The 21,798-nt window shown below is 28.1% G+C and overlaps 2 protein-coding genes and 1 pseudogene across 2 annotated transcripts; all 3 read left to right on the plus strand.

Annotated features, from left to right (window-relative positions):
- The first annotated feature begins 3,242 nt into the window (after positions 1 to 3,242).
- On the plus strand, positions 3,243 to 7,413 carry LOC145120224 (S-adenosyl-L-methionine-dependent methyltransferases superfamily protein). The gene is made up of 9 exons (XM_079056034.1): positions 3,243 to 3,501; positions 4,416 to 4,529; positions 4,614 to 4,682; positions 4,851 to 4,870; positions 5,218 to 5,270; positions 5,392 to 5,422; positions 5,514 to 5,592; positions 6,702 to 6,841; positions 7,277 to 7,413. The coding sequence occupies exons 1-9, from the start codon at positions 3,330 to 3,332 to the stop codon at positions 7,280 to 7,282; spliced, it is 684 nt and encodes a 227-aa protein (XP_078912160.1). The 5' UTR covers positions 3,243 to 3,329; the 3' UTR covers positions 7,283 to 7,413.
- A 3,802-nt stretch (positions 7,414 to 11,215) lies between these two features.
- On the plus strand, positions 11,216 to 14,605 carry LOC145122051 (putative DUF21 domain-containing protein At3g13070, chloroplastic; annotated as a pseudogene).
- Positions 14,606 to 17,538: 2,933 nt separating this feature from the next.
- LOC145118883 (RING/U-box superfamily protein) lies at positions 17,539 to 21,637 on the plus strand. The gene is made up of 3 exons (XM_079054543.1): positions 17,539 to 17,850; positions 18,189 to 18,271; positions 21,078 to 21,637. Exons 1-3 carry the CDS (start codon positions 17,626 to 17,628, stop codon positions 21,457 to 21,459), a joined length of 690 nt encoding a protein of 229 aa, XP_078910669.1. The 5' UTR covers positions 17,539 to 17,625; the 3' UTR covers positions 21,460 to 21,637.
- Positions 21,638 to 21,798: the final 161 nt, after the last annotated feature.

Consider the following 21,798-nt stretch of genomic DNA (forward strand, 5'->3'; position numbering starts at 1 on the left):
AAGTTACAAATTTTAAAGATTCAATTTGAAGAAAGTGAAGAATAAGGCAAAATTGCCAAAAGCCTAAGGCGTATTATTCGAAGTTTTAATTTTTCATTCTAGGTTATTTTACCATATGTATGCTTGAGAACTTAGTCAGAAATTACCTTGAGGTCAAGAAAGTTTTCTGAGGATATATTCAGAGGGATGCATAAAATGATTGTTATTCAAAATAAGTTGGAAGCATTTATGAGAATCGTGAGTATTTAGGGCTTGGGAAGTAATTAGGTTTTAGACACAAATACATGCATTGAGGTGATGTGTAATTAGCGAGTTCAATTTGGATTGTTTTGTGTGATGTTGGTAGGCAATGTTCTATGTGATGTATTAAAATAAGTTTTGCTTGAGGGCAAGCAAAATGCAAGTGTGGGGTATTTTGATATTGTCATATTTAAAGTCAACTCTTGCTTGCAAAAGGACTTCAAATCTTCATGTTGTGAAAGTTGCAACACTTAAACCATTAAGACTATAATTAAGCCCAAAACCAAAAGTAGAAGCTTATGGTTGGGATTACGGTCTTAAATGGTTAAGTTATCTTTAAGGAGGTCATTTCTTCATCTCATTACATTTAAAAAGAAATACAACTAGTTTAACTAATTTACTACAACAAATCAACAAATGAAAAAAAAATACATATTTATCTATTACATCTTATGAATAAATAAATATCAACCAAACACAACACAAAGGTCCAAATGGCTTGTTTATACACAACAACATCTCAAATATTATAATAAACAACTCTTTGTTTTTTCTATGACAACTTTTATATAACCAAATGCATGAAAAATGGTTATATATAAAAATAAACAATTTTAACCAAGAAGTTGCCAAAGAAGACAAATATGGATTTTTCTTAACAAAAAGAAAACCATACTTGTTTTCCAAAAACCAAAGATCATCAAACATAAAAAATCATTCTAACATATAAAAGATGGCTCTAATACCACTGAAGGGTTTTGATACAAAATATAAGTTTGTTTTTTTTATAAAAAACGCAACGGAAGACTTAAAAAAATAACAAGTTTATTTTTAGTTTATAACAAAACCAAACCATCAAAGATCCATTTATAGAGGTTAGATTGAAATAAAAACAACCAAAGAGTTTTTAAAATGATAACCTTTGAAGCCTTTGAACCCACTTGGTTTTGGGGTGTTGATGAAGATAGCAAAAAATCAAAGAACATGATTTTCTCTATGTGTATCCACCATCAAGAGTAAGACACTTGGAATGCTCGTTTCTTCTTGTATTCTTGAGTGTCTTAAGACTTTAAGTGTTTAACTCAAATAAGCACTAAAGGAGAAAACTCAAGAGAGCTTCTAATCTTGCAACAAGCTTCAAAAGACAACAAGAAGAGGAAGAGTAGAGAGGATTCGACCATAGAGAGAAAAGAAGAGATTTCACTAGCAAAACTTGCCAAAAACTCATGCAAAACACTTTCTTATATACCCGTACAAGGTAAGGGCCTTATAATAAAATACTCTAAAATATTTGTAGCCTTTAGAAGCATGGGGAGACAAAGCATAGAGGTTGACAAGCAACCTCCATATTACTTTATTAATTTTGGTCGTACTTCTCAAAAATGGATGGATTCTTTAATTTTTATAAACTCTAAGTTTATAAAATATAAAATTTGTCTTTAGGTAAAAGACAAAAGAATCCACCTAGTCCAAAAGATTGTGCATGACTTATTAATTCATACCATAAGAAATAATAACTAGTTATACTCTCTTATAATTATTATTTTCACAAAAAAATTATTATTCCCTAATTAAAATACAAGAATTGATATTATTTATTAATAATTATATTAATAATAAATATACAAAATATGCAAACTTGATAAATGTATGACCGTATAGGATCATATATTATTAGCAATATCAGTCCATAATTATTCTTGAGATTATAGATTCAACAAATAGTATATGTCGAATGAAATGAGACCAAGTCAAAATACAATTTATCACTTGGATTGATCTGAGAATGATAATTAGGGCTAAATTGTAAAGACTACATGGACTTGTAAAAAAATTAATTACATTTTATACTCACTACTATATATACTATCTAATAAAGTAAATCGATGGAAATACAACCGGTTACATAATGACACATAAGAGAGCATGCATGATATAATTATAACAAACAAGCCCTGACTAACATATTCCATGTTAGTGCGTGACAACTCGTCTTCTGTAAAATACCAAAAGGAGCAAATCTTATGACAACCACATCATATTAGAAATTCAACATTATTAACTTGTTATCTTTTGATATCATATAAGCTAATCTAAACATTTTTTTTTAAAAAAAAAACTTCGTTTTACTATCACATAAGCCAATAAACAATTTTACATAAAAACATAGGTTATTTTAAATAAGTAATTCCAAACACTCCCTAACATTATCCAAAACAAAGATAATGGGACCTCCTAACTCAAAACCCCTTCTTTAATATTTGACTTAGCAAACAATGTTATTCGTCAGATAATCTCCATAAATCAATAACACTGTGAATCTTTTAAGTTTTTTAGAAATTTAGTCATGAAATCCACATTAATATGACCCGACTTGCAAATTAGGATCTTGACACACTTATGCCATAAAATCCATAATCACATGACCCTACTTCCAAATCAAAATCTATGTACACTTACGGACATCAAATTTCATTTGCGACCACCGCTAATTCAACTTTAAATCATGGTACATCTTCATGCTCCTGGGATGGATATAGTATTCAAATTTATGGTCATCATCTAATAACAAACCTCGAACATCCTCATGTTTTGATACACGAAAAACAAGACACTCAACCCACATATGTTAGTTGCTTATCTTACATAATCTTCATGTCATGTTTTGTCATCCTCAGAAACTACATGCTAATCCAAACATCCTAGGAAAACATCCTCAGAAACTACATGCTAATCCAAACATCTAGGACACCTTTTTTCCTAAGGCATACTATGAAAACATCATTGTTCGGACCCCACAACATCTACGTGTCGTATTTTTGTATTTAGGACTTCTATTTCCATCTAAAGAAGAAAACTTTGAACTAAATATTAATGACATTCCATGTAATTAATGTTGTTTATGGGAACTGTTGAGATTTTCATGATTTAATATTTTATTTATGGGAAATGACAAATATACCCGTCTTCGGATAGAGTTACTAATAACAAGAAAGGGGAAAAGTACGGACTACAGTTAATTTAAAGGGATCTTACATTCTTACTCCTCTTCAATTTCGATCACCGGAGTACTTCATCGACGAAGCCAAATGACTCAAGCTTATGGAGAGGCATGGTATTGGGACAAACGATACGAAAAGGAATCAACAGGAACTTTCGATTGGTACCAAAAGTATGAATCTCTGGCGCCGCTTCTACATCTCTACGTCCCTCAAACGACTGCTCACCGGCGAATCCTTGTCGTCGGTTGCGGAAATTCTTGTAATTTACACCACATCTCTCTTCATTTTACTGATTTTTGTGCTCGTCTTATTGGATCAAAGAAATAATTATTCCGATACCTATATGATATATCCACTGTTACTTTGATTCATTTTTTGATCGGCTAATTATGTATTAGCCAAAATTGAATTGTAGTTACGCGTAATTGTATACCGACGATGTGATTTTTGTCTAGGAAAAAGTTTTGTATGAAATTCTTCTTTTTAATCCATTTATATTGTAGAGTTGTACAAGATTCATTAGAACACTGGTTGTAATTAGGAATTGTGAACAAAATACCATGAGCTTTATGTAATTGATTGCACATATAGTATAGCCCTAGATAATTGAGATTTGATGATGAGATTGAATGTGAGTTGGACACTATATTTTGGGATTAGTTCCATTTAGCCTCATAATTGGCATCTTCATCGATTTAAGCATATGATATTTCTTGCTTTATGTTAAGGGCTATCAAAAATGTAGAGGACGCACTTTCCATGGACCTTGTTGAGTCAAAAATGTCAGATGCTAAGGTGACAAGAAAGTAGCACTAAAAGAAAACACATTCGCATCATTGTTTTTATCACACCATATAAATTGAATATACAAAATACATGCAAATCACTTTATTTCAGTAAAAAGCAACATACTTTACTGTTTTACTAATATAGGAAATGCACTTTGCTTTAATCCATTATAACAATTCACTTACCTTTCTTTACTAATAATAGCAATATATAACATGAAACTTATAAGCATTTTACAAGTTTTGCTATTGCCCACAATTTGTCCAAAAGAATATGATACATGTTATTCTATGTTGTTGATTTATTGATCTTGTTTGCTATATCTAGACATTATATTCCCTCTTTTATTTTTCTAAACTTATATTGATATATACTTGTTTGCAGCATTTAGTGAAGGCATGAGCAACGATGATTATACAAATATTGTGAATATTGATATATCATCTGTGGTTATTGAAGCAATGCAAAAGAAATACTCTGATTCCCCTCATCTTAAATGTACATTCTTCTCATAATATATGCAAAACACATGATTTTTTCTTCCCATTTAGCTTCTTTTTTTGGATTCATTGGCTTTATCAGATATTGAAATGGATGTTACACATATGAAAGCTTTTGAAGATGGTTCTTTTGATGCAGTTATTGACAAAGGTGAATCTTTCTTCTCCAATTTTTTTATTTAATTATTAAGATATGGTACTTTGAAAAATCTACCTAAATGCCATTACAACTGCCTTAAGTGGTTTTTTCTTTTTTATTTTTAGCATAAAATCATCATATTTGACATCTAATGTCTTCTTTTTCATATGCTTCTTCCAGGAACCTTGGACTCTCTTCTGGTGAGTTTCCTTTTTTTTTTTTTTGTGTTTCTAATTTAACCACTTTAACTATTTTCTATAGTGATTAAATCAAGTTACCCCCTTTTTTTACCATTTAAGAACCCCATTTTTCCTGATTAAACCTCAACTTTATTTTTTTTCCTGAAAAAGACCTTGCCTTTGTTAATTTTTTTTCCATCTGGCCCTTTTAGTAATTTTTTTTTTCCGAAAAAGCTTGTAAAATGTGAGGTTCAGAAAAAACTAAAAAAGTTGAGGTTTTGATGAGATCAACCCTTTTTTGAATTATGTCACTTAATTATTTTTTTCATTAATCACACTAATAATGGAAAGTCTCTTACAACATACAGTGTGGTCACAATTCAAAAACAAATGCAGCCAAGATGCTTGATGAGGTGGAAAGGTATATCGAAACAACTTTTATGTATTTTTTATTACTTAAAAAAAAAATTCTACTTTTGCAAATTTATTGGTTTTCCATTTTGATATGTTGATATATTGAAGCAGTTGATGACAAACTATAGGGTCCTGAAGAAGGGAGGAGTTTATATTCTGGTAAATAACTAATTGGTGCTGAGTATTAAAGATTTTCAAATAGTGACACACGACTATTTAAAAAAAATAAAAATAAAATAAAATATTGCAGATAACATATGGAATTCCAGCTTATCGACTACGTTTGTTAAGAGAATCACATTCATGGGCTATAAAGCTTCATGTCATAGGTAGTTTTTATAATATCTGTTTGAAGTTTTATAATTTATAGCAATCTACTTTTATATATTTGCTTATTATAGAATCCTACTTTCATTTTTATTACAACATTTTACATGGTAAGATCTAGGGTTAACTACTTAAAAGACCCTATATATATTGGTTTTTTTTTTCTAAGGAAACCCTTATGTTTTTCCATTTTTTTCAGGGTTAATCTCATAAAAGACCTTATATTTTGTGTTTTTTTTTTCGGATTAAACCTCAACTTTATTTTTTTCATGAAAAAGACCTTGCATTTTTTCATTTTTTTCGATCTGGCCCTTTGTCATTTTCTCAAAAAAAAGTTGTAAAATGTGAGGGTTTTTTTCAGGAAAAACTAAAAAAGTTGAGAATTTATTTGGAAACATTTAGAAGGTTGAGGGGTTTTTTTGGAAAAAAAAGACAAAGTTGAGGGTTTTTTAGGAAAAAAATGAAATAATATAAGGTCCTTTTTCATGAAAAAAATGAATATGAGGTTTAATCTGGAAAAACCACAAAATATAAGATCTTTTATGAGATTAACCTTTTTTTTCTATTTGGCACTTACATTTTTCCATTTCTTTTAATTTAAAACTTACATTTTTTTTTTCTTTTTTTAGGGTCCCTTACATTTTTCTATTTTTTGTGATTAAACCTCAACTTAATTTTTTTTTTCCTAAAATCCCTTACATCATTGATCATTGTGTAAAACCGGGAGATTACCAGTAAACCTTGCTAAAAGGGCCAAACCGAAAAAAATGTAAATATGTAAGGGTTTTTTTAGAAAAAAAAAAAAGTAAAGTGGAGGTTTAATCCTGGAAAAACCCAATATACAGGGTCTTTTATATAATTAACACTAAAAACTACCTTATTATAGCAAAGTTATATCCATCCAAAGCAATTTTCAATGTATAATGTGGTAATTAGAAAAAGAATTGAAAGTACAATGCTATAATTGGGTAGAGTAAATTTTTTTTTTAAAAGTAGATCTTGTAATAGAAAGATATTAAAGTAGGATGATATAATAAACAAATAAAAGGAAACAAGTTGTTTAGTTTTGGATTATATTTAAAAATGTGAGTGAAATTGTGTTTGGACACAGATAAACTTCTCCCGGGAGAATGTTCAAAGCATGAGACGTGGGAGCTAACTTGTCCTATTCCACTTAATAGTGATGGAAGCTTTAGGGAAAGTGGGCCCCTTGAGAACATGGATGTCCACTACATCTATGTTTGTACCAAGGTTAGCCTAATCACATCACATCACACAACACAACACAACAGATTGTATTGTGTTAGACATGCATCAGATTGGGATTACGATGTTAATATAACAAAAATTGCAATTTTTTGTGCCAACCAAAAAAGGTAGGGGCACGAAATCGCTCTCATGCTCTCGTATGTGCGAAAAGACGTAAATATCCTCTGCATCCTCATCCTTGAAAATAGCCCTAGAAAGCTTGTTGAGTCATGTCTTGTGTTCACAACACAGGACATGGTAAGACTGGACAAGCTTTTGAGGGATCTTTTTTATGATAAGGATGAGGAGGTCATTTATGTCTTTTGCACATCTTTTTGGGTGCAATTTTTGTTTAATTGACATCCATTGCATGTCAAATTCAGTAGAAGTTTGTTTAATGTTTTTACAGCATGATAATGGTTATAATTTTGAGTGTAGGTGTAAAGGGAGAAACAAATTTAAAGAGTTTGTTGAACACAAACAGCGTTCTTGTCTGTAATGAGGTTTGCTTAATTAATAAATACCGGATTCAACAATATATGTAAGTCGTGATATGTGATATGTCCGTTTTCATATTTTCGTTATCATTATTATTTTATTATATTATCTATAGTTGGTAATTTTGACTCATTATGTTTTATTTCTAACGGGTTATATGAGTTAAGCTTAAATATTTAGCTAAAAAGATGGGTTAAATGGACATTAAGATGAATATGAATGAAAAGGTATTTATTATTAAGAGGTGACATTTTAACTCCCCTAAAATTTAATTACTTGTTGTCATAATAAATGTTTCCTTAAAGATCAAACACTTTTCCATTAAAGATTTGATTTGAATAGGTGCAATGTATGAATTCTGAATTGTGTGAAGCAAAAATGCAAATAGAAATATAGCAAGAAAGTATTGGTTGCAATCTGGACAAAAATAACTCCGTTTAACCAGTTAAATACATAAAAAAGATGTTAACTATTATGTTGGTTTATAAATAGGTTGATTTGTTTAATTAAACAGATTAAAATTTTATATCTGACCCAACTTATGTAAGCAAACGGGTTAAGAATTCACAAACCAATCCAATTTTTTTAGTAAATTGATTGAAATCGGGTTGATTTGTTTATTTTTTTTTTCTTTCAGCACAACGTATTTAATAAATGGGTTAAATTCGGGTTCACCCATATAGTATTCTAAAAAACCCTTAAAAATTATAATCCTTCAAATAAAATTACATTAAATTTAAAAACTTCAATACTTATTTAAATTTGAAAATAATACGACCATAAGTCTATAAATTCATAACACAAACACAAATCAAGTGTTTATAACTATAAAACATTATAAATGTTTAAATTCTACGCAACTCGACTTTCATTTTCACAACTAGGCAACTCGACTTTCATTATAAATGTTTAATTTTTAAATTCTACGCAACTCGACTTTCATTTTCACAAACTAGGCTTTCAATAATGGTTACTATCTTGCATTCTTTGAGAAATTAAAACTAATCAAAATATAATAATCCATTAAACAATAATACTAAATAAATATAAATATAAATTAAAAATTATTTAAAAATATTAAACGAGTTTGCGGGTTGTAAACAAGTTCGAAATTTCAACCCTTACTCAACATATTTAATGAAACATGTTAGACGAGTTGATCTATTCAATTAAATGGGTTAAAAAATCTATTTAATTAAACAAGTTCGAAATTTGTAAGTTGTTATTTCCCCTCCTCCAGTCACTTGCTAGAGGTTGGTCTTATTACTATATTCGCCGGTTCCAAAAAAAAAAATCTTAACCCAACTTACTAATTATTGGGTTGAGTTCAAATTCGGAATGCCAGCCCTAGTATATACATGATGGAAAAGTTTTGAGAATTTCGTTAGATTTATTATTTTTTTTCAAAAAAAAAACAAACTTTTACCTATTACTTGTTATTTCAGCCCCTAATAAGTAATTTATTTTTTTCCTACATAAAAGACCCTTTTATTTTGTATTTTTATCTATTTTTTTTTGAAAATAAACATAACTTTAACATATTCATTGTTATTTCATTAATGGAGCTCGTTGCCAACAACTAACCCTATACTACTCTAACTTGCGTGCCTTATAAGCATTGATCACCTAAAAAAATAACTTATTTTAAAACCATAAGTCACGTTTATTCTTCAAGATAGAAACATAAACTTAGTAAAAAATATTGAAATGAATTTTTGTTATTGTAAGGATGAAGCTCGTCTACTTTCCTCTTGTACCAAGCTGTTTCCACAAAATTGAGTCTATTTTTAAATGTTGTCCCAAGACTATTTTCACAATGTTTAATAGTATGTTTACTCCGTCAGTTTTTCCAAGTAAGTTTTTTTTTTCTTTTACCTTTAAGCTTATTTTATCTCAAGTGTTTATCAATGTTTTACAATAACTACTATATTTATTTGAAATTGGATGTAAGGAGGGTCTAAGAACCGATTATAATCGAAATCATTCTACACGAAACTGTTTTTTTTAACTGGTGTTTAAAAAACCGAAACCAGATCAAACGAGTATATGTGTACCTTTACCATTGGGACATGAAGTAAACAAATGAGCTTCATCCTCATAATAACATAATTTGATTTCAACATTCCCTACTAAGTTTATATTTTTAACTTTAAAAAGAAGTCATTTCAAGGGACCCAATATCGTGTAGGAGAAAAAAAAGCAGAAATGTTATCTAGATCTTTAGAATCAATTATTCTTTTAGGTGATCAATGTTTAGGGTGTATGTGAATTAGGAGATATAAGTTTATATGTTGGTAACATGTTCCATTAATAAAATAATACGGAATATCTTAAATTAAGTTTATTTTGAAAAGAAAAAAAATTAGGTTTAAAAGGAAAAAAAATGCAAAATATAGTCTTTTTATGGGAAAAGAACTCAATTATATGTTGCAAGTTGCAAACCTTATTGAGGCTGAAATAACAAGTATTAGATATAAATTGGTTCTTTTAAAAAAAATCTAAAAAAAAGTCTTTTATGGAAAAATGTCTTAATATTATTGGTAATAAATATGCACGTAGATTGCAAGTGAATAAGGCTGAGGGGTGTCGTAAAGGGTTTACCGATGTCACCTACATTCCACAAAAGATTTAATGTTTTGCCTATGAAAATTTTGTGTATTAGGGTATGGTGCTGAAGATTCTCACAGGTAAAGAGGGAGGAAGAGAGAATGAGTTTCAATGGCAAAAGATGAGATAGTGGTGGAAGCATAACACCGGTGAAAAAATGGGAGAGGCGCGGTGTTCACCGCCGGTAGAACAGTCCTTGTCGGACTACCGACGGTGAAAACCGCATGACATCATATAGCATGATAATTAAAAAATAGACTATTTTGTGTATATTTGTAAAAATAACAGATTACGTTGTTATATACTACTATAATTTTTCCAAAATTAGAACATAGAATTAACAAATCGATCAATATATGAAGTTGATGAAAACTAGCTATTATATAAGGGATGACAAAAAAAAAATTACGATTTGCAAATGAAAATTTGAGAAACTGACCTATGCCCAAAATGTGATGAAGAATCCTCAAGAAATATTATTGATCTTTTATTTTTTAATCCCAAAAATACCTTACATATGCTTTGTCGCGTGTTTTGATGAAAGTGCATATTTTAGATATAGGTGGCACAAAGGAATATATATATATATATATATATATATATATATATATATATATATATATATATATATATATATATATATATATATATATATATATAGTGACAGAGCTTGAACCTTTGAATTGGGGGCCGAAAGTAAAATAAATATAAAAATTAGAAAACAGGGGGGGCCACAATAAATTTTTTTAGTCTTAGGCCTAATATGTAAAATTTTCAATAGTATATGGACTAGTTTTAAAAAAAAACAGGGGGGCCACAACCCCCCTAGCCCTTAAGAAGATCCGTCAATGTATATATATATATATATATATATATATATATATATATATATATATATATATATATATATATATATATAGAGAGAGAGAGAGAGAGAGGAATGATCATTTGAGAACTCAAAGTTTCCCGAGAACCCGAGAACCGATCGTGAGCCGTTAGATCAAAATAATAAAAGGCTAGGATGCTTTGTGGCGTTTTTGTAAATACTTTAAGAAAAAGAACACGGGGGCATCATAATTATTATGAATCAGGGGCATTTTAGTAAACAAATAATTCATACCTCTATCATCAAATTGAATCATGTCAACCCCCACCTACCTCTCTCTCTCTCTCATCCGACTCCTATCGTCGCATCGCCTCCACCTCCTCGTCGGAGATGACGTCTTCATCCGTCAAAACCCAATGTTCTGCAACTTGCAATCTCTAGAAATAATGTCAGTCAGGACCAACAGCGCAGCTTTTATGGCGCAAGCTATGAATGTTGATAATCCTCACCGTGAAACATTCCATAAGTTCTTCGAGTGTTGGATCGGCAATCAGAATTCATACCTTGAAGAACTTGTCTCCGTCTCTAACAACCACAACCCGACTGAAAATGACGACGTCGTACTGATTCCATTGATCGAGAGAGTTGTCAGGCATTACGAGCAGTACTACCAGGCGAAATCAAATTGGGAGAAACGAGATGCGATTTCGATGTTTTCGCCTACGTGGCGAAGCAAGCTGGAGGATGCGTTTCTGTGGATCGGAGGATGGCGGCCGACGTTAGCAATCCATCTTTTGTACTCGAAATCAGGAATTCAATTAGAGGCTAAAATCGATGATCTATTTTGTGGATTGAAGGCTGGAGATCTAGGAGATTTGTCACCAAACCAGATGAATCGAATCGACGGCGAAGTAGATACTGAGAAGTAACTTTCATTCTTGATAAGGTTTGATTTTAGCTGCACTTTTGGGTTTATTTGCCTTCTTTTCCATGGCCGAGACTTCGATCACCACTCTTTCACCTTGGAAGGTTTCTATCTCATGTTTGATTACCTACATTGATATATTGGTGCCTCAATATAGTATTATGTTCACAGGTGAGAGAGCTAGCTGAAAAAGAAGATGAAAATGGCGTCTTCAAGCTCCTTCGTACTGATATCATACGATTCCTCACCACCATTCTCATTGGCACAACGTAAACCTTACAATTTCTTTTCGTTTCCAATTAAATCTTGTTATTAACAATCATAATCTTGTTTCCAGTGTAGTCAACATCGGAGCTACTGCCCTTTTCACTGAAGCAGCAACAACAGTGTTTGGTGAAGCTGGTGTTAGTGTTGCAACTGGTGTCATGACTGTATGTATCCAAAACCTAATTTTCAAATCAATACAATAAAATTTCATCTTAAAAACCTAAATGATTTGGTTTTTAATTTAATTTCAGGTTGTTGTATTACTTCTCACTGAAATCACTCCCAAAAGTATAGATGTTTTTAATGCTACTGCTGTTGCTAGGGTTGTGGTAAGTGAATTTATTTGCATCTTATTAACAAAAAATTTGCATTTTAATATTATTTCAAATTAATTGATGTCTAAAATAATACATAGGTGCATCCAGTTGCATGGCTCTCAATTGTTCTATATCCAGTTGGAAGAGTTGTAACTTTTATTTCAATGGGAATGCTTAAAATTCTTGGGTTAAAAGGGAAAAGGTTAGCCATTTGACATTTCTTTCAAAATGTAAATACTAAACACTTTAAATTTCATTTAATTTTTTAACAATTTATAATTAAATTTTGCAAAAGTGAGCCATTTGTGACAGAAGATGAACTCAAGTTGATGTTGAAGGTTGCTGAGTTGAGTGAGGCCATTGAGGAAGAAGAATAAGTATGCATATCATATTATCATGATTATAAATTTATAATCCATGTCAAATTTTCATTTTTTTAATAGCAGAATAATATTTAAATTCAAATTTTTATTTAATACAGGATATGATTGAGAATGTGTTGGAGATAAAAGATACTCATGTGAAGGAGGTTATGAGTTATGACTCCTCTTATAGATGTAGTTGCAGTTGATTCTGGAGCAACATTAGTTGATTTTCATCACTTATGGGTGACTCATCAATACTCTAGGTAAAATTTTACAACAGTTTTTTTTTAAAAAGTAATTTTTTTATTTAAAAATAACTAATAATTGTTGAGTTGGACTCATAGGGTGCCAGTATTTGAGCAACGAATTGATAACATTGTTGGTGTGGCTTATACAATGGATTTGTTGGATCTTGTTCAGAAAGTATGTTGATTTTGAATTATTTTATTTTATGTTGTTGTTATTTATTAAGATTATATAATTTCTCTTGAAATTTGTGAAGGGAGATATGCTGGAAACTGCTATGGTGGGAGAGATTGCTCATAAGCCTGCTTATTTTGTCCCTGGTAAGATTGTATATTTGGTAGTCATATTATGATATATTCATAGATTTGTAAAATTATAAAACTTGGAGAAAAAAGAATCTTGTTAATTAGGTTAAAGTTTGCCCAAATTGTGATTTTGATGCATAAAAACTCCTAATTTAGTTAGAGAATTAGATTATTATCATAATTATTTAGTTTCTTTAAGGGTTAATCACAAAAATGACTAAAATAGGAGATGCATACTAACAAAATCACCATTTTTTTTCATACATATAACACAAAATAATCACCCATTTCACAAGTGAATGACATATGAATTACATTTGATTCACATGTAATTCACATATGAATTACATGTGATTCACATGTAAATCACATATGAATTACATGTGATTCACATGTAAATCACAAGTGAATCACATATGAATTACAAGTGAATCACATATGAATTACATGTGATTCACATGTAATTCATATATAAATTACACGTGATTCACATGTAAATCACAAGTGAATCACATATGAATTACAAGTAATTCACATATGATTCACATGTAAATCACATGTAATTCACATATGATTCACTTGTGATTCACATGTAAATCGCAAGTGAATCACTTATGAATTACATGTGATTCACATGTAAATTACATATGAGTTACATGTGATTCATATGTAGATTACATATGAATCATATTTAATTCACAAGTGATTCACATATAAATTACATGTGATTCACATGTAAATCACATGTAATTCACATGTAAATCACAAGTGAATCACATATGAGTTACATGTGACTCATATGTAATTTACATATGAATCACATGTAATTCACAAGTAAATCACAAGTGATTCACATATGAATTACATGTGATTCACATGTGATTTACATATGATGTCATATGTAAATGTGATTCATATGTGAATCGTATGTGATTCATATGTTAATCACTTGAAAATCACATATGTATTTTTGTCAGTGTTTTTGCATCAATCAATTTTTAAATTTTTTTTTTGTAGATTTGGAAGAAATTTTGGTGAATATTGAAGAAATGAAAAATGATAAATTGAAGAAAATAAAGAAATATTGACATGAAGACAAGATAACACTTTGAAATTTGTAGCATTTTTTTATATTTTATTTTGTATCGAATAAAATACTTGTACTATTATGTTTATAGATTAATTAATAAAAATTAGATTTTTTTATGATTTACTTACGAATATTATAGTATCAGAAATATGCATATATGCACCTAAAACTTTGATTTTTATTGTTAAAAAAACAAGTATTTTTTTTAAATATTCTAGTTCTTTTTTTTAATTTATTGATTTTTAAAATTTTACCTTTTAAAAAAAATACAGTTTTTTTGAAAAAATTGCAGTTTTTATTTTAAATGCAGTTCTTTTTTGAAAAAATGCAGCTTTCTTTAAAAAACTTGCAGTTTTTTTGAAAAAAAATTATAATTTTTTTATTTAAAAATGTAGTTTTTAAAAAAAAATTAAAGTTTTTTTTTTTTTGAAAAAATGCAGTTTTCTATAAAAAAAATTACAGTTTTTTTGAAAAAACTATAGTTTTTTTTGAAAAAAAAATACAGCTTTTTTGAAAAAAATACGGATTTTTAAAAATAATGCAGTTTTTAAAAAAAAAAAAAGTATTTTTCTCAAATTTTTTTTCATAAATTCTTGTTTTCTATAAAAAATTAAAAAATCTGCACTTTTTTTAAAAAAAAAATCGAAAAATACCATTTTTAAAAAAATCTGAAAATTTGATTTATTATGTAACTTTTTAAACATTTATATTAATATGATCAATAACACAAAAAATTAAACATTAAATGAGATTGGTAAGATGACGATCATGTCCTTAATGAATTAATTTTGATCCAACGCTCCACTTTTAGTTCTCAGGTTCTCGGGAAACTATGAGTTCTTAACCGATCTCAACCCTATATATATATATATATATATATATATATATATATATATATATATACTGTGCGGATATCGTATGCTATGAGAATGATAAAAAAAATATGTTGTTTGATAATATAAATACGTTCAATCTTACATAACTATTGTCATTAACACACATTCTCACTAATTAAATCGTCAATAAGGTTATTATACACTTATTATTATTATTCCCATTTCTGTTAGAATGTTGTCAGAATGTTTTTTTTGGTCGTATTCTGTCAGAATGAAAATGAGTGAAAAACGATATGTGAGAACAAAAATAAATAATAATTAGCGAGAATGCATGAAAATGACGATATTTTTGTAAGGTTGAACGTATTCGCATTGTTAAACAAATTATTCTCTTAGTAATTCTCATAGAATACGATATCCGCACAATAATTAGTTAGAATAGAATAACCTAAACTTATATATATATATATATATATATATATATATATATATATATATATATATATATATATATATATATATATATATATATATATATATACCCTTAAGGGTATATAAGTTTAGGTACCCAAACTCATCATACTACGTCGTTTTGTATCATATATATACATTGTAATTGTCCAATATTCTTATAATTCAACTTCTAATTTGATTTACTTTCAGGATTTTTATAAATTTCACATTTATCTTCTTCTTACATTATTTTTATTTTCAACTATAATATATATAGCGTAGTAGGTGTTCGGCAAAAAAATGTGATGTAAGAGGAAGATAATAGTGAAATATGAAAATCTTGAAAGCAATCAAGTTAGGGACTAAAGTTTAAGAACATTACAATGAATATACCAAACCAAACGATCTATTTTTGTGGGTTTGGGTACCTAAGCTTATATACCCTTAAGGGTATATATATATATATATATATATATATATATATATATATATATATATATATATATATATATAGGTTTAGGTTCTTTGGAAAACAAAAAAAACTCTAAAAAAACCCTAAAAATCATAAAAAATGCATAAAAAAAATACTTAGAGATCACAAAAAATATTTTTGAATTTTTTTTATAAAAAATCGCAGGTTTTTGTTAAAATTCGCTGAAAAAAAAATAAAAAATCATTTTTTTTTTGTAAAAAAAAAAATTTCAAAATTTTTTTCACCGATTTTGTATAAAAAGCTGCGATTTTTTCAAAAAAAAGTTTTGTGATCTCTAAGTATTTTTTTTATGCATTTTTATGATTTTTAGGGTTTTTTTTTTCCAAATAACCCTCCCTATATATATATATATATATATATATATATATATATATATATATATATATATATATATATATATATATATATATATATATATATATATATATATATATATATATAAGAGGAAGATAATAGTGAAATTTGAAAATCTTGAAAACAATCAAGTTAGGGATTAAAGTTTAAGAACATTACAATGAATATAACAAACCAAACCATCTATTTTTGTGGGTTTGGGTACCTAAACTTATATACCCTTAAGGGTATATATATATATATATATATATATATATATATATATATATATATATATATATATATATATTACCAAAAAATGTAAAAACAAGATTGTTCTATTCCGGTTTTTATTATTTTGAACACTATCGGATCCGGTTGTGGACAAATGAATGAATGCAGTGCAATGCAATGTGAAGTTAATTTCTAATAACATTTAGTCATTTACTCAAGCCAAAGACCCCACTGTGCAAACCTGACAACTGAAAAAGGAACCTATTTTGAAACGTATGTGGCAAAAAGTTGAATTAATAGATACCTAAAGATAAAACGTGTCAAGAAGGCCTTGAGTAGGTGTTGCATTTTATGTTATTCAAAATGGATACAACAGTAATTAGAGTAGTTTGCTATCGTTTTCAAGACCTAAGACTTCAAATGTAGTAATCCCACTCGGTAGACCCACCTTTTACTCTCGTGGATTGTTTATATCTTTAGCTACGTGCCAAAGGTTGTTTTGGCTCAATAAAACCGATAAAGCTTTGTAATCATTAGATTTTGAATTGAAATCAAATTTAATATATAAGTATGTGAGCTGATTTGTTGTTTTAAAAAGCTTTCAAATATTAAATGCTAAAGGTCCTGTGATTACTCTTGATGATATTTTCCCATCCAAATCCTCAATAAAGTTCGATTCCACCATATATTTACCGGTCTTCATCAAACCTTACTGTATTTGCTTCTTTAATACCATATTTCATGTCCAAGAGATACTTTGTCCAACCCCAAATATCCCACACCCCCACTTGCAAATATATATATATATATATATATATATATATATATATATATATATATATATATATATATATATATTACACTTTATGGTTAAGTGGCAAGATTCTTTAAAGATATAAAGCCATACCTTCCACGATGCTTGGTTTGTATTGCAGAGGGTCTATAACTTGTTGATAAGGAACTTTTGATTTGAAATTGAATAGCAGTGAGAAATGAGTGTTCCTCAAACTCCAAGTATCAACTATCATCCGTACTCCCATGCACTTCAAATTAGGGTTTATCAAGCTTTTATATTCTCCATCCCAATCCTCTTCTCCATCATACTATTCCTTTTGTTCTACTTGTTCTACCTCAAAAGAAGGGCTTATGCACTCTCTTCTTCTCCACCAACACTTCCACCTTCTACTTTCAATTATGCTACTTCTTTTATCCCCATGGTAACACATATTTGTAGTTTTACTTTCAATTATGTGAATCCATTATATTTGTTATTTGGTTGCAAACCAACTATTCTGCTCCTGAAAATTCATGGAAAAAACAAAGAAGAAGTTTGCAATTGGTTTTCTGTTAAAAATTAACAAAGTTGAAGTTTTTTTACAATTACAATTGCAATTTATTGTTGATTTGCAAATCAAAACAATTGTAGGATATACTTTCTTTTAATTGTTAATTTGATTTGATTTACTTTTCTACATGTAAACTCACCTATGACTTATAGTAATATGTTGATTTGATATTACTGGGCCTAATTATTGTTTGTTTAATAAATTTATAGAGTTATGCGGGATTGAAAGGAGATCTCAAGGATAAGCTGCCAAAGGTTCTCTTTGATGAAGATTTAAAGGCAAAGGATTCTGTGTAAGACCACTATTTGAACTAAACTTTCATAATTTTAAAAGAGTATATATATATATATATATATATATATATATATATATATATATATATATATATATATATATATATATATATATATATATATATATATATATATATATATATATATATATATATATATACTCTCTAAAGTATATAAGATTTGGTACCTAAACCCATCATATTACCTTGTTTTTTATCATATATAGATTGTGATCATCTAAAGTTCTTAAAATTCACTTCCAATCTTTTTAAAAATTTCACCATTATCTATCTCTTACATCACATCTTTCTGTTGAACACCTACCAAACCATATATATTATAGTTATAAATGAAAATTATGAAAATTGAGTTTTAAGAACATTAGGTGATTACAATGCATATATGATACAAAAACGACATGATATGGTGTGTTTAAGTACCTATGCTTATATACTTTGTAGGGTTCACTTTTATATATATATATATATATATATATATATATATATATATATATATATGTGTGTGTGTGTGTGTTAGGTTCCAAAGTGAACAAAAAAATATGGAGCCAAAAAACCAATAGTGTGTCGGAATTCAAAATATCACTATAATGATATATATTTACTAGTTTGATGTGCATGTATCGAATTATAACGAAAACCCAACTTTTTAAAAAAATATATTTAGGGCTTATTTTTATTGAAAAAAAGCTTAATATATCAAAATTAATAATTTGTTGCCCTCTATAAATATACATTTATATTGGTATATATTGTTTTAGTTTCGGCGCGTATTCATATACTAGTTGTGATACTCATGTATTAATGGGTTAATTTAAAAAATAGTTAAATTTAAAGGTCAAAATATTTGAAAACTTTGAATTTATAAGAAAATAAGAAAATAATGAATTATTATAATTTAAATGTTTTTTATCTTTTAAATTTAAACAAGTAATTTAAATAATAAAAAAAAACTAATGAGCTTTAATTTTGGGAATTTTGAAATTAAAATGCTAGTTTATTAATGAAATTAATATCCATTTATTGCTACATTTATTGTAATTATTACATTAAAATTTTATGTAAAATTTTATAAAATAGAAAATTCATAAATGACATATGGAAAAAAAAAATTCAAAATAACCACAAAATGACATTTGGCAAATTGAATGAGAATGTGACAAGTGGCAACAAAAACCTTCATTTATTAGAGAGAATAAATTTGAATTGTATCCGGTTCATAAAATAATCATTCCACGTTCTAATTGACAATGCATAATTATATTATTTTTAATAGATTCATTTTCAGTTACATTGTAAATCTGAATTATATATTATTTTTATACTTATTAGTCCACATTAATGATCATTATGCCCTTTTGCAATGTATCATTTACATATTTATGAATCTTAATAAATTTACTTATTAATCTCAATAAATTCACTTATTACTCTCAATAAAGTCATTTGTATATAATCTGTACATATGACGGTGATACTAAAATCTAAAAAGTAGAAAACAATTTAATTTCTCAAATCTAAAATCAATAGCATTATTTGGATTCTAATGTGAATTTAATTAGAATCACATATGAATGTAAATATTTATTTAAATTCACAAATAAATTTTATATATCTAGATTATCAATCATTTACATAGATATTTAATAATTATATTCGTCACTCGTATGTGAATTTAATAATTATATTCGTCACTCGTATGTGAATGACAATTATGTAAACTAAAAAATTGATAGACTACTCTTGTACATCATCATGATCATACACATTAAATATTAAATATTAACAATTAAAAATTTATATGTTAACTAGTAATTACTAAATAATCAATAATTGTTAAAAAAAAACGAGTACAATAAAAATTCAAATGAGAATTATATTAAATAAAATTAGTTTCAAATGTGAATATAAGCTTAAACTTCTAAAATAAGTTTGTTGTTTTTATATATAGATGTCTATTTATAAAGGACAAAAACTTAAATTTTTTGATATATTTATTTTTTTCAATTAAAAATAAGGGTATCCACAATGTATTGAACTGCATAAAGTTCAATGGGTTGTAACATTATTTTTCTACAATTTATACAATTCTATCATTTTTTTTCCTACATTGAACTCTACAAAGTTTAATAGAATACTACAAAAAAAAATTCATAACAAAATTAAAAAAAGACATTTATGAAAATATGTTATTATTTTATTGCATCAACCTTGTATTTAAGAACGTCACATACTCACATATATTTACCAAGTTCTTATTCCTTTGGATAATGGGATTCTAAATCACAACCTTTCCTTTTCTCAAAAGTGCCAATATATGGAATTATGATCATCATGATAGAATCTCCTATGAATGCCATTCATCTTCAGAGGCAGGCATATATGCTCTCAATCAATATCATTATATAATTATGAAAAAGAAATATATAAAGTGGGAAACAATAGTGCACTTTATACCTCATTATATGTTCAGATATTCACTTTATTTTCTTTATCCTAATCATGATTGTTAGTGGAATTTTGCAGGTGTTTTTAATGATTTTAAATATTTAAAAGCTACTAATCTTTATATATAAATATTAATATCTCTGAGTGGATCATACGTCTATTTAGTTACTAATTTATAGTATTTCAATGCTATTATACCAAAAAAACACTTTTTCATATTCTATTATTTCTATTTGTGATTAAACACCTTTATGTTATTTGCGGAATTGGTTAATAATAATGTCTGGAAGAGTCCTTGGGGAATTGATTATATTTATTTTTTTATATAATATTATGGCAGATGTTGTGTTTGTCTTGGTGAATTTGAAATGAATGAAGAGTTGATTCAAGTCCCTTCATGCAAGCATGTGTTCCACAAGGACTGTATTCACCATTGGCTTCAATCCAATTCCACTTGCCCACTCTGTAGATGTTGTGTCTTCTTAGCTGTGGGGCCTATCTCGCGACCTGTACGATCGCAATTTCAGCCGAACATCCATGAGCCCAATTTCAGTGGTGATGGCCCAGCAACTGAAGTTGTAACATCGGCAGCAGAAAGCACTAGCACGGCAAATGCAGCTAGTAGCAGTGTTAGCGACTGTTCAAGAGTCACCTCCACCTCTAATGACATCAACCATGTTGTATCTAGTGAACTTTCTGTTGTCATACATGTTGAAGCCTAGTAATACATTAAATACGTTATTCAGCTCATTGTATTTTTTGTGTAGTGTATGAGTTGGTTGTACTTTTTCCATAACCATGCAATCGATGTTGATGTCGATGCAATGGGATATGTATTGTAGAACCAAATATAATGAGAATTATCTTTAAGGAAAGATGTCAGATGACATCGAATTAAAAGAGAGTCCAACCATTTAAGTTTGTAATAATCTTATATGGATTAATTGTTGTGAGGAACTGCAATTTGTAGTGGGAATTGCAAGATGAAACCAACAAGATTAAAGGGAGATTGTAACATCTCAAAATATAAAACCAAAAATTTCATTTTTAATTTAATAATT

Source organism: Lactuca virosa, chromosome 6, assembly GCF_052849685.1.
Source record: "Lactuca virosa cultivar CGN04683 chromosome 6, Lactuca_virosa_CGN04683_v6, whole genome shotgun sequence".
NCBI lineage: Eukaryota > Viridiplantae > Streptophyta > Magnoliopsida > Asterales > Asteraceae > Lactuca > Lactuca virosa.

Bases quoted from the DNA above. Each gene is read 5' to 3' on its own strand.
- LOC145118883 (XM_079054543.1), top strand. From the start codon at position 17,626: ATGAGTGTTCCTCAAACTCCAAGTATCAACTATCATCCGTACTCCCAT. The intron at 17,851-18,188 runs GTAACACATATT...ATAAATTTATAG, and splicing joins CTACTTCTTTTATCCCCATG to AGTTATGCGGGATTGAAAGG. The intron at 18,272-21,077 runs GTAAGACCACTA...ATATTATGGCAG, and splicing joins TTAAAGGCAAAGGATTCTGT to ATGTTGTGTTTGTCTTGGTG.
- LOC145120224 (XM_079056034.1), top strand. From the start codon at position 3,330: ATGACTCAAGCTTATGGAGAGGCATGGTATTGGGACAAACGATACGAA. The intron at 4,530-4,613 runs GTACATTCTTCT...TGGCTTTATCAG, and splicing joins TGATTCCCCTCATCTTAAAT to ATATTGAAATGGATGTTACA. The intron at 5,271-5,391 runs GTATATCGAAAC...GACAAACTATAG, and splicing joins ATGCTTGATGAGGTGGAAAG to GGTCCTGAAGAAGGGAGGAG.